The 14,180-nt window shown below is 27.7% G+C and overlaps 1 protein-coding gene across 1 annotated transcript in view; it reads right to left on the bottom strand.

The window, feature by feature from the left end:
• The window catches only part of LOC132944508 (voltage-dependent L-type calcium channel subunit beta-1-like), a 65,182-nt gene extending 51,594 nt beyond the window's left edge, over window positions 1-13,588 (bottom strand). Inside the window, exon 1 of the mRNA XM_061013887.1 lies at window positions 13,256-13,588. Coding sequence (XP_060869870.1) covers window positions 13,256-13,315 — 60 coding nt within the window. The 5' untranslated portion in view covers window positions 13,316-13,588. The remainder of the gene's footprint in view (window positions 1-13,255) is intronic.
• Window positions 13,589-14,180: the final 592 nt, after the last annotated feature.

Here is a 14,180-nt window from a genome sequence, read left to right as displayed (position 1 = left end):
TTTTATTTTTTTAATTTTTTTTTTGGTGTAAAATAGTAAAATAGTAAATACTACCAACATTATTCGAAACAAATCCGCTGTGTAATTTTTCGTCAAAGTCAAGCGTATGGTATATAAAAACATAAATAATAACAACAACAATAAATAATAATTAAATAATTTTAGAACATTTTAGAAAATAACCGATAGGTGACAATCATTAATTACAGAAAGTAACATTTCGTACATCACATAACCGATAATTAGTGTCATCGATAATGGTCGTAGTATCAACCCATAATAATAGTTAACAAATAGTAAGTCGAAGATAACCAATAATAAGTACTGATGCCGAGTAAGTGCGTAAATTATTATTATCATATTATGTGTCGAACTGTCAAATCACGGTAAAAACGATAATAATATATAGGTACAGCCATACAGGTGTAATATAAATGTGACAAGACTCGTACGTACTGTGTGTATGTATACTGTATAATATAATATATAGTTTATAATGTGCAAGTAATATATAGTGCGATGGGTAATGATCCATCGGTGTTAAAGTATATTATGTATTCTCTGTGTTTATAAAGTTTAGAAGCCCCTCCGTAATAGGATTAGGTATTAATATAACATGTGTGTGTATATATATATATATATATACATAGGTAGGTATGTGCTTAATAAAGTGTTCATTCGAGAAGCCAGCTGCAGTGTATAAGATAATGCATTCTTGAATTCTTCATCAATTATATAGAGTTTAAATGCGGCTGCAATGTCACATATTATACGTTTATACCTACGTTTTGTATACCATATTATAGGTATTGTAAGCACTGTGTGTAGGCTACCGTTTCTACCATAACTTACAGCAGGGCTCGGTAGTTAAGGAGTTGCGTATATTTTTCTAAATGTTCTCGATTTATAAAGCAGTGACCAAGCTATATAATATAATATTTTTAACGAAGAATAACAACAATTTAAATTATTTAGTAATTCAAAAACATTATCTGTTGGAATTTGAAACTTTTACGTATACCAATATTGTTATATTTTACAATACATATTAGATTGTGATTTATTTAAAATATTTAGATTAATTTTAAGCTTTTGCACATTTTACCGCGAATCAATTCACACCGTTCTACTGCAGTGAGTTCGAATTTACTCAAAAAGTCAATAATAAAAATTAATAACAATAATAAATAATATATAATATAGGTACTTTTGTATTATAATTATTATTGATATAATAAATGCGATGAATTCGTCATAAATTAATTTAACTTAGGTAAAATGCAGTATTACTCATAGTAAAATAAAGTACTTGTAAATTACTATAATAGTAATATAAATATATAATACAACATAGTTAATACATATAGGTAGGCTGCCTTCGTCTTAATTAAATAGTACAGTCTGATTTACAATTCGTATTAAAAAGTATATATTTACGATTTTTTACAGTGCTGCAGATTTGTTTTATAAATGCCACTTTTATTAATGGTCTTCCACAATCGTCGTCGTCGTCGGGTATACGTTTTTATGAATGAAACAGCAATGAGTATAATAAATTATACATTCATTGCTTATCATTTATATTATACACATAACACATATAGGTAATGTCATTGAAATGTTTACCATGCTTATACGATTTTCTTATTGACGAGTCGTTCTTTTTACACATATAAGTGAGTTATAGTTTTCAATTTCCGATAATGAAAATATTTTAATTTTAATAATGGAATTTTAGTCAAGTCAATAGGAAAAAACAATAATGGGTGGCTTCTTTCAACAACTCATTCATGTCACTGTAATTTAGCCCATATTCTTATTGTGCCTCAGGGTACAGATTGTATATTTCTTATAAAAATAAAAAAATAAATAATAATGGAATTTGAGATTCTGAGTGAAACGATGAACGTATTGATTTTACAATGATGTGTGTTTTTTATTTTATTTTATTTTCTTTATTTTTGTGTCTGTGTACACAATAAGTAGTCAAAATAATGTTTCGATTTTCAATTTCAGTATCTTGTTCGATGGGAAAGTGAATATTGTTGGTGCAATGGGAAGGTCAAAATTTAAAATAGCCAATAGTTTTCAAAATCACCGGGAAAAACAACATAACAATTAAGGAAAAACGAAATGTTTACGCAAAATCGGTTTTCCACAAAATCAATTTTGGTTTTTGGTGTACCTCTAAAACAAATAAACGTATATACATGCAATTTTCAATGGTCGTTTGTATTTGCATTTTCTATACGCGATAAAATTTTCAAAATATTTTGATTTGGTTTGAACTGTTTAGGAACATTTTCTGTTTCCAATTGTATTAGTCTTTTATTCTATGAATGTCAATAAAACTTTATTTGTTAGGTAAAAAAGCTTGAAACTTTAATGCAAGGCTCCTGCTATATTGTTACAATAACATTTGAAAAATATTAAAAATCCTCAGTCACAGTTTTTTTTATAAGCATTTAAAGTTCAAATCTTCACGAGTTCCACGTAATTAGGTTATATATAAATTACTTTATTCACAATATTATCATTAAATATACTTATAGTAATATCATATGCTGTCTGGCCGTCTTCGCTCAGAATCGTTTTTCTTATACAATGATATTTTGTCATAGAATTCAAATTTAACACCATCCGTTACAGTGACCCACTTGTAACCTACTGTACAGCAGAGCAACACTCACTTGCCCACCTTTTTAAATATAAACTTGAAAATTGTCGACAAATACCCCAATTTTTGTTATCCAATACTAGACCAACCTGACCGACAGCTAATTTCAAAATTTCATAATAACATATTTGCACTTCTTGTACCGATTTACATACTATTATAAATTACAAACAGAAATGCACAACAATCACTGCAGTGGCGAAAATGGACAATTATTTGCACGGTGCTGATAAATATTTGTGGTATGTTTAATTATTAAATTATACTGCGTAGGAGTGAATAGTGCAAATTATTACAAGCATCGTTTTAATTATTTTACACGTGTCAAAATACTGTTAAATGCAATTATTATAATAATAACATTGTATTCGAACTGGAGGTTTTCAAATATGTAACATTATTATTACATTATTATTACCTTTTACCCTGTTAGAAATGCAATTTTGTTCAACGAAAAACACAATGCACGGGTACAATAGCAGTATTATATAGGTACAATACCCATTGTAAGGGTACTTAGAATCAGAATATACGTAGGTAAGACGTAACGAAATAGCTTTAATTCACCTAACTTATTCGAAATGGACAAGTGGGAACTTAATAAAGTGCGTTTTCTTAAACAAACAAGTAATACTGTGGTAACAGGTACCTACTTATTAAACAGTATTATACGTATTACATTATAATATATAAATGCTTAAGTATCAGATATACAGGAGATTTAAGTATAAATAAGACGGTTATTACCCTTTACATTCCTTAACAATCCATTGTTTTTTAACTTTTAATTGAACAATTTTTAAAAGCTTATACTTATCATAATATTACCATATATCAATAAGCCAAAGGGCATATCACACATAAATAAGTATAACAAAATATTAGGTACTCTTGATCACTGTTACACATATATTTAACAAACTCTTTTAAGAATTATAAATCAATATAATTAACAAAATGAATTCCTGTTGATTTCTTAACAAAATTGCACCGCGAGGACCATACATTTTTTAAAGCATTTTACCTATTATTGACCATTAGAAATATAGGCGCTTATTGCCACAAAATATGTCTTCCGTGTAATCTGTTTTTGGTGGAATGATACCACAAAACAATATAATAACAATATAATGGTATAAAAATGTCACGTTTTTAGATGAAAGAAAGTGATACGCTATAATCTTTATATCTATCTAGCAGACAGCAGTTTTCCTCAATACATTTTAATTGCATTGTTTTTATGGAGTGTATTGTGTTAAAAAAAATAAGCAATAATGGCTTTTTTAAAAGGAAACAGCCCTCTCTTTTTAAATATCTTCCAACGAAAATAATAAAACGAAAAGACGAAATAACGGCAAGTAACTCGAGTCAGCAGACGCCATAACACGGCGTAGCCACGGCAAACTGAGTTACAGTGAGTTACAGTTCAAGTTTATTAAGTGGTATATTGGCCGAAAGAAAGGCATTAGGCAAATCATAAGAAAACGGAGATAGCTGATTTTCATTTATAAAGCTCTGCATTAAGGATACCTGTTGGTCTGATTTAAGTTCTCGGCGACGTAATCCTTGTACTTGTTTATCTCGGGAAATGTGTTGTACAACGGTAAATTTTTTTTCAGAAGCCACTTTTATTTCACATATATTGCAAAATAATATTTCACTGTCTGTAGAAAAAACTTCCTTACCGAATTCATTCACATATTTTGTTAATCGATTTGATTTTGACGTTTTTACTTTCAGAATATTGGACTTATGAATCACACAAAAAAACACGATACGACGAAACACAACGAATGCTGTCAAGACTACGACGACGGACGTACTAATTGGTTACTAATTATAACTTGTACCTATGTATGTAAGTATGTATGTATGGTGTAATAAAAATAATAATTCATAATAGGTATATAACGGTGATATTTTTCGGGGGAAAGCTATGATGAAAAATATGAATATAAGATCCTTATATATAATTTATTATTCGTACCGTCGGCAGTTTGAGGAATGTTTCTTGTAAATCGCAACAATTTTCGTTCATTTTATGAAAAAATTGTGAAAAATGCACTAAAAACGTCAAAAAATGCAAAATAATAAATACTTTAAAATAGTCAGTATCACCAAAAACACATTTTATACTTACGGATCAACGTTTCAATACGTCAGAAAAAAAGATGCCTTTGCATCAAAATCCCAGCCCTAATAATAAGTCAATATTTCAGTATATATTTCGCGGTGCACACTTATAGCCATTATAAAAATTAAAAAGTAAAAATAGCTAAACAGTGAACACTAAATGTTATAAAAGTTAATGGAACAAGAGCAAGTATTAAGTTACGCGCATGACAACTACCTATATAAACAGTTTGAAGTTCCGATTTGATAATGTTGTAATAAGTGAGTTATATCGAACTAATAACAACGTAATGGATATCGATGACAACAAATCAAGACATGCACTTCACAATATTTACAGTATATTTTTATATGTTCACGTCTTTACGATGGATATAATAATTATAGGTAGGTACATATAATATGGGCGCGGCATTCAATTAATCTACGCCCAGATTCGATTTTGTATTTGATAAATGTAAAATGTTGTGTAGCAATAAATTACTAATAATAATATTATTAATTTTTTGTTTTACTAAAAAAAAAAAATAACCACCGTGGCCATTGGGAGTTCATTGTTTTTTACAAAATATTTTACATTAGTAGTGTGGGTGATGTTTTTCTTTTTTTATATAGGTAATAAAAAATAGTAAATAAAAGATCTAATTACAAATAATAAATAGTATTAATAATAATAATAATAGTAATGAATTTAGATAGTTTATCATTATATTAGTTTAGATACCTACCTAATTTACTAATATCCAATGTGGGTTTCCGAAGGAAGGATAAAATGTTAAGTATGAAAGTTCCGGCCCTAGGCTTTCGAATATGTCTTCAGATAATTTTTTTTGGTTCCTTGTTAGTTTCTTCACGGGAATAATATTAATATGTTACGAACAAATTTAACAAAACATACGAAACACTTTTCGGTTAATTAATAAATTATATTAATTGTTTATAATTCGCTAATACCGGAAACATGCCGGCTTAATATCATTGTAAAAACCATAGATAATACATGTATTATCTATGGTAAAAACTAAAAGTAGGTATATAATTATAAAAATAATATTAGGTAATAACTAATAACGTAATAGTATACATTATTCCAATTCACAAAATAAACTACGATGCACCTCCCCCTCAACATTAAACACTTTCAGTATTTATTGTATTTTACACGCAGGTGAATCATGTTTGTATAAACCTGAGTAAATCTCAACCAAATATTTTTTTATGATTTAGGTACCGATATCAGAATTAGTAGTATTTTTATTTATTTCTAATGACTCATGGTGAATCATTAATTCAAAAGTTCATTACCTAGTTCATGATTTTATGACTAATTTATTTAACAACTACCTATGAACCATTTATACCACGGCAATATAAAAGCGAAAGAACTAAAAAAAATATAAGTGTACCGTGTACATATAGATACGTAATATCATTTTAATATACTATTTTATATTATCGTACAACCTACCATTCTTTAATTTATTGATTTTAAAACTTCCTTTGTGCAATGTTGATGATTTCGTTGAAATTCACAATTTTTTCCCTTCTTGTTTTAATATATTATCGACGTTTGACTTTCAAATTGAAAATAATATTTTTATTTATTTTGAGTTACTACTTGGTATGTGTACGACATTATAAAGTTTAATCACCTACTACATTGTGTCAAACAAGTTATCATATCAATCATTGTCCCTATCAGAAACGTCACAAAAATTATGTCCCCATGAAATGACATGTGTGGCGAAAATGAAAACTTTCTAAAAAGAAACCAAATATTTTCCTCAAGTATACTAAACCTCTTATCGAGTGGATTTTTTTATTGAATGAACGGAGTGTACATATTTTGTTCGGGAACTTAATAAAATGAAAACAACTTAACTATAATAATATGAACTATCTATTTCTAATAATACCTATGACTATTGTATTATATAATAAAATATATAATTTTATGTTGCTATACAATTGGGAATAAGAAAAGAAAGCAATTTAGTATTTAAATTATGTTTTCTGGGCTATTCATCAAAGAAAAATATTTTTACCACGATTGAATAATAAATACTTATTATGTATTTGTCTTATATATTTCAGAGATCAAAAGAATAAATCTAGAATTTCAAAACAGATTTTTTTTTTCATTTAAACATGATACTTGTTATTGATGATGTAAGAAAGTTCAAATTCAAGCAAAAATAGACTCTGTTGACTGTTAGATATATTTATTTTTACTATGAAATACAACTGAAGAAGACCTTTGAAAAGTTAAATTTAAAAATGGAGTTAACACAATAAAAAAAGGAATTTTTAAAATGACTCACGAGGTAAATGTTTACAACGTAGACATACTCTGATTTCGAAATATGCAGAGAATCCATGAAGAATTACGAACGAAATACCTCATATTATCATAATATTCAGTCCTGTTACGTTTAAAGTCTTAACATAACTAATAAGACGCAGACAATTTGCAGTAGGTACCTATGAAAAATAAATTAAGAAGGAACGAGAAATTTAAGATTTATATAGTTAATTTAACGAACATTATTTAGCGAGGAAATAAATTAAATATTATACACTGTGCATTGTTTATGTACTCAACTCATAACGCGTATTGATTACATAGGTACCTGTTGTAGTGTTGTCGGTAATAAATTAAAAATATAATACTTAAACATCACTACAATTATTAAATTTTGTACATACGTATATACATAGGTACACTATATTTATATTATCTAATATCCACCGTTATTATGTTATTATTTAATATTCAGGAAATTGTACATGCACGTCTCGTTATTGATATTGCATATTTTAACAATTTTTGAATTGTGTAATTATGTATAAAACACGGCGCCGGTCGTTATGTTTACCAGAACTAAATCGTTCTAAGAAATTAGTGTTGAGTGCAGTAGACAAGTAAGTGAAGTACCAATATTAACTTACTGTCTAGTGCCTACAGTATAAAATATAATAATATAGTGTGTAATATTTAGCACACTTAATACATTTATACAGGGTGATTTACCAAACATGCTCACTCCCATTTTTCCTTTAACAATGAATTTATTTTAAATCTAATTTTTGGAATTTTTAAATATATTTAGACCATATTTTTAAATGCTTGAGATTTTTTTGTAGTTTTACTCAACAATTTAATATGAGTAGGTACTTACCACTCTTTTCTACTGTAAGTTATTTAGTGGATAATTTTTTCTGAAAATGTTAACATTATAATTCATTCAAGCAGTTTTTGAGTTAACTAACTTTAAGGATACTGAGGATACTGACTACTAAGGATAATGATAGGTTCATGGTTCGTGATAATTATGGGTTTGGAATTAAGAGATATGATGATCTGAAAATGTTAGTGATATATCAACATTAATAATTTATAAAAATGGTCCAAGCAGTATAATAAATACTAGATTCAATATTACATAAATTTATACTTTTGTAATACCATTTTTATTTATTAAGGATTATTATCCTTAGTGTAAATCATTTAATAACTAAGAAACTACTCGTTAAATTTTTGAATTAGGTAGGTAGGTAATCAACATTTTCAAAAAAATTATCAACTAGATAATTTATAGTTAAAAGGAGAGGTTATCACATTAAAACCAGAAATTTGTATTATTACACTTCTTTAGTAGTGCAAACTACAAATTCAAGAACTTGAAAACGTATAGCTTGTGCGTATATTTTAATTCCAAAAATCAGAATTTGAATAAATTCATTATTAACGGAAAAAATTAGGGTGATCACTGAGCATATGGGTAGACACGGGACGTAAACTGAGTCTGCAATTATATTTTTTGTTGTAAAATCGACCTGCAATTTTCAGGTAATAAAAAAGGTCGATTGTAAACTTGGCCCAATAGTTTTAACTAAAAAATATAATAAACAATATTAAAACAATAAAAAAACAGAAAATACGCTTAAAAAGTATAAAAATAAAGAAATATTGGTAAAATAATACATCGAATACCTATTTTACACATTTATATGTATATAACCTCGTATATAACTTAACGCAGATAAAACGAATTTTTCCCGGAATTTCCATATTTTTTTGATAATATTAAAACTAAAATAAATCAAAATAGTTTTTGGAGGATAATGAGATTGCCTCCTAGTGGTATCCTCTGAATGGTTCTTAAAAATGTCATTATTATTTCGATTATGAGAAGATCCGGACATATTTTTTTTATCCTTGACGAGTGTACATATCAATCATTTTACATGAAAATAAATGGGGCCGAGTGTAGAATATAGACCCAGTATACTATTACAAATATTATACGCCATACTATGTAAACGAACTGCAGTATAATGATGTATGACATAATTAAACTGTAGGTGTGTTTTAGTGTTGCTATTATTGGAAATAAAAATAATAACATTAAGGCACAATATTATATTGCTATAATATAGTTGAAGTAGACTAGAACTGAAAATAAAGTTTAGAGAAATCATATATAAAATATTATTATGGTTCAATACTAACACAAAGGGGAAATAAATAAGTGCAATCATGGAGAATTAAATATGTTAATAATAAAACTAAGTAGGTTAGGTTAGGTTAGGTTTGGTTAGAATGAAAGTGTAGAATGAAAGATCTCGGGAATGCCTGTATTACTGGAAATTTAGCATAATGATAATATTATAGACGATCGAGAGGAAAATATATTTGATTAACGGACATTTTCGAGTAAATGACGCTACAATATCAAGAGCATAACATACGAATACGAGTATTTAATAGATTCCTATATAAAATAGATAATTAGTATTAGTACCAAATATCAATATAAGTTACCTATAACTTTTAACTCACACATTTCGTATACAATTATATTTCATTATTTAAATTATATGTTTTTTAGATTTTGAGCGTTGCAATGTGTGTATTAATTTTACATTGATGTGTGATCTTTATTTTTGCATCTGAACTCTGAAGACACTAGCAGAAAAAATGCTTTGATCATCAACATCCACAGAACTAACATATATTCTAACATTTTGATTTTGATCATAATAAATGAATATCAGATATTATAGGTATATAGGTTATAGGTACCTTTAGCACAAAAAGTCCGTGTAACGTACTTACTTATGAACTCTGTATTATTAATAGTCTGTACCTTCAAGTAGTTTTTTATTCGTATTTATTTAAAAGATTGTTTTTATTACGTTTTTCTTTTTAGAGCATTAAAATCCCAGCATTTTAAGTAGGTATACTATAATACATATTATTGTATAACATTTGACTGCAGTAGCTAGCTATTATACATTTTATAAGCGACCCAAAGAAAAACGCATATTCCAAATAATTTCACAGAAACATAATAGTGTTTGATCAAAAGAGAAGTATTTTATAAAAAAATGCATCGCCCACATTTTGTGTTTTCATGTACCTAATCATGTGTTCATATTGGAAAATATAATATTTAATGCTTTTATAATACAAGTACCTATAATGATGTCATTATATTTTTCACAGTAACAATTTTCACTTATTTTTCTATATTCTATAAAGGATAATTAATTCAAAGGGACAACATTCAAAAATTGGATTTTTTTTTTGGATTTGAAAATCACAAACATATTATTATTTAAAAAAATTATATATCTACTACATGTTAACATGTACTTGAATATACAAAATCAAGAAAATGTAGGTATTATATATGCGTATTATCATGATTGTCATTTATATTATATAATTATCTATTTAAAAATTATTTGTTTTAAATAATGATGTTATTTTTTATTGGTATTTTACTCGGTATTTTATTATTTCATCTTTATACGTATTTATAATGAAAATTATAGAAGTTATTAAAGCCTAAAGGTAAATAACATTTTGTAAAAATTGGTTTTTTTTTTTGTTACGTATACCAATTTGCCAGTGGCGTCGAAGTCGTTTTTAAATTATATTAGAGAATAAAAACTCATCCTTCTTAGAAATATTTTCTGTAAAATACACAATATTTTCAATAAAAATAGATTCTTATTTTTGAACTCAAATAAATAGTTCGGTTTCACTATTAATTATTGAAAAAATTTTGAAAGTACATTATTCATACCCTTTGGAGTTGGTCTGCAGGTAAAGCATTATGGATACATGCATAAAAAATCACAGTCCACAATATAATATAATATTATATTATGATAGTAAGGCACAGAAAACTATCAAAATTCAAGCACAATTCCGTAGCGTATATAAGGTTTGTTGGCAAATGGCAATGGTTGATAAAAATAAAATAACTTTACGTTTTTAATTTGATTCGGAATTTAAAAAAAACGCGTTTTTAACTTCTTTTTTTTCATTTAAAACTATCATCTATTTGGATTCTGGATGATTGTTCATGATTATTAAGTATAATAATTTATGGCTAAAGTTTTCAAGACGTTACATTTTTAAAATATTTCAAGTAGAGTAGGTAAGTGTAGAATTAGTTATGTCTTGTCGGTTGACAAGTTATCATAATTACTTTAACATTTTAATGGCTTATGATATAATAATTTATTAAGATAGATTATGAAATAAATTATTTAAGTTTATTGATGGAAATACACTTTTCTGGTACGTACTTTTTTTCATACTCTCAGACATATTTTATATTTATATTGAATATTAACCTAAGTGTAGGTACCATTAAATTTGATCGAAAGCTACAGAACATTAGAGGAAAAAATACAATATTAAAACATTCAATTATAGAGGTTGTAGTGGGTCTTAAAATGTATTATAAAATTGGCTTAATCATCCTTTGGACGTAAAATAATAAAGTAAGACATATTATAATCATTTAGATTCATGAGATTCAGCTAGACATAATTTTTTTGTGACATATGCGCGCATATAATATACTTCACGTGTATACAATGTAACATAATTTAAAAACATTTCATGGTACTGCAGAACAGGTTTTGTATTGATATGTAAAGGCCAAAGGGACTATAATAGTGGTTTTTAGCCAAAAAAAATGTATATATAATCGCCTAATCAGATTTGATAATAACAACGAGATTTGATGCATATTTTAATATTATTGTTGAATAATAGGTACCTACAAAATGTCCTAAAAAAGCAAATAAAAATATTAAAAATGTCAGTTCAATAGAGCGCAGCTTGATTTAATATTCGATAGCGTAAACTATGTAAGTATTAAAAATTTTTAAATACCACGTTTACATGTCCCAAATTATGGGGTTGTGTGCGTGTGAGTAGGTTGTATGACTAATGTCTGTACTAAAAATAAGTACTTATATTATATTAGATGTTATTTTAAAATTCTAACTTGTTAACTTTTATATGATAAAAATGAATAGCATAAAGAGAATCGGTGAACCCCTACCCTTAGCTAAGGGGATTATGCTCTCTAAAATATCGTGGTAAAATATTCATGAGTACATTTTTAGCTATAAAATTATAAAAATCAATGTACGTTAATCTCTGTTCAAAAACAAAAAAACAAACCGATACCTACCCTTATTAATACCTTTACCTATGCTAAAAAATCGACTTATCGAAAACGGTATAAGTAGGCGGTACGTGGTATACCGTATACAACGCTTGGAATTACAAATATAAATTTACTAAAATAATTCGAGATATTTTCCCATAGTTTTTGAAAAATGTTTTTCATACTTTCGTAAAGGTACAAAAATAAATTTGTGTTTTTTTTCTGCGTTAAATATTTTGTACGTAAAAATATTTTATATTTTGTGGATCCATACATTTTTACATAACAATGCTAATATTTTCTAACAATTTTCATTTTTTCACTAATATTTATTAATTTACTATAACAACTAATATTTACAAAGTTACATAGTATAGAAAATCATAATGTGTTGACTTTGAGTTTTTAGTAAATTTTATTAGGTACATGCATTTTAAAATAATAAATCTGCAATGTAATATAATATTTCTATTAAGCAGACATTTTAGTTAACACATCGTTACATCGAATTAATAGCATCACAATAAATTATAATATTGTCAATGTTTTTCCTTTTAGATTTTATTTTATATTGATTTTAAATTATAGGAATTACATAATGCCTATTGTTTGTTCGTTAAAAGTAAAAAGAGAAATAAAGTGTAAAAACCTATTAAGTATGTGTTTACACATGACAAAATTTATAAAACTCGTGTAAACTTCGTATTCTTCCCAACTTGGTTGATAATCATTTACACATTATTATTTATTACTAGCGAAAATTGAGACTATTATTTCGTGATTTGATGGAAGAAATCTCCATTTATTTAAACAATACTAACTGTGCACGTTAATTTATTAATAACAATATAATATTGCCGTCTATTAATAGTAAATACGCTAGAGTATAAAAATTGTAGGTACCACGAGTAACTAATCAAAATGGGCGTAAAAGATATCAAACACGAGCGAATTATAACGCACTTACCTTTCTTAAAATGATGAACGCTTTGTTGTGATCTTTTTTGGTTTTTCGGAAATGAGCCATATTCTCTTAAAAGAAATGGTTAATATTATTATATTTTACTATTCGGTGGAGGGAAAAACGAGATTTTCTTCGCGGCGTTAAAAGCAACAATATTATCGAAAGTTCGGTGGAAATGAAAAAAAAATAAAAAAAATAACAATAAATCTTAATAGCCAACGATGACCGCCGTACCAACACACACTCCGTTGTGTCGTCGGTACGGTACAGTTGTAACAGTCGAAGAAAAGCGAATGCGCGAGACTGAGCGGACACGGACGACTCGTCGTCAGCAGGGACGGACGGAGTTTAGGCGAGTGTAAAAATAGATCATCGCATCCGCGATAACGCCGTGCTTATTAGAGAGTGGTGGGGGGTGGCGGGGGGGGTGGTGAGAGGTGGTGGCTTCGTTTGCGGCGGCGGAGGGGTCGAAAGGGGGGGATGCGAACACTGTGTACGTACGGACAGACGTTGTAGTGTTGTGATATTTTTTTTCTCCACTCGCCAACTAACCTGTCGCGCGCGCGGTTCGTACGAAATTATTTGAAAAAAAATGTAATACACGCGCGTGCCCGTAAATCATAATAAACATATTATCATGGGTAGATAATAATATAGATCAGTGGTGGGCGGTGGTCAAATGATTTTGTCACTGGGGTAGGACGACGCTGATTTTTTAACACGCACTTTGATCTTCAAAAACAAAATCTTAAGGGTTATAGATCAATTTATCAATTGACCGTTAAAAACATAAACTAAAAAGTTTAGTTAATAATTGCACCTAAATTATTAGTAAATCGTTTTAACCCCGAGGGCCGAGACGACTCTAGAATAACATAACTAAACGTTTTATAAATATTAAAGTTTTAAATTATAAATCATATTTTTA

Source organism: Metopolophium dirhodum, chromosome 1 (genome assembly GCF_019925205.1).
Source record: "Metopolophium dirhodum isolate CAU chromosome 1, ASM1992520v1, whole genome shotgun sequence".
Classification (NCBI taxonomy): Eukaryota; Metazoa; Arthropoda; class Insecta; order Hemiptera; family Aphididae; genus Metopolophium; species Metopolophium dirhodum.
The sequence above is the reverse complement of the archived record's forward strand: the minus strand, read 5'-3'. Positions and strand labels throughout refer to the sequence as shown.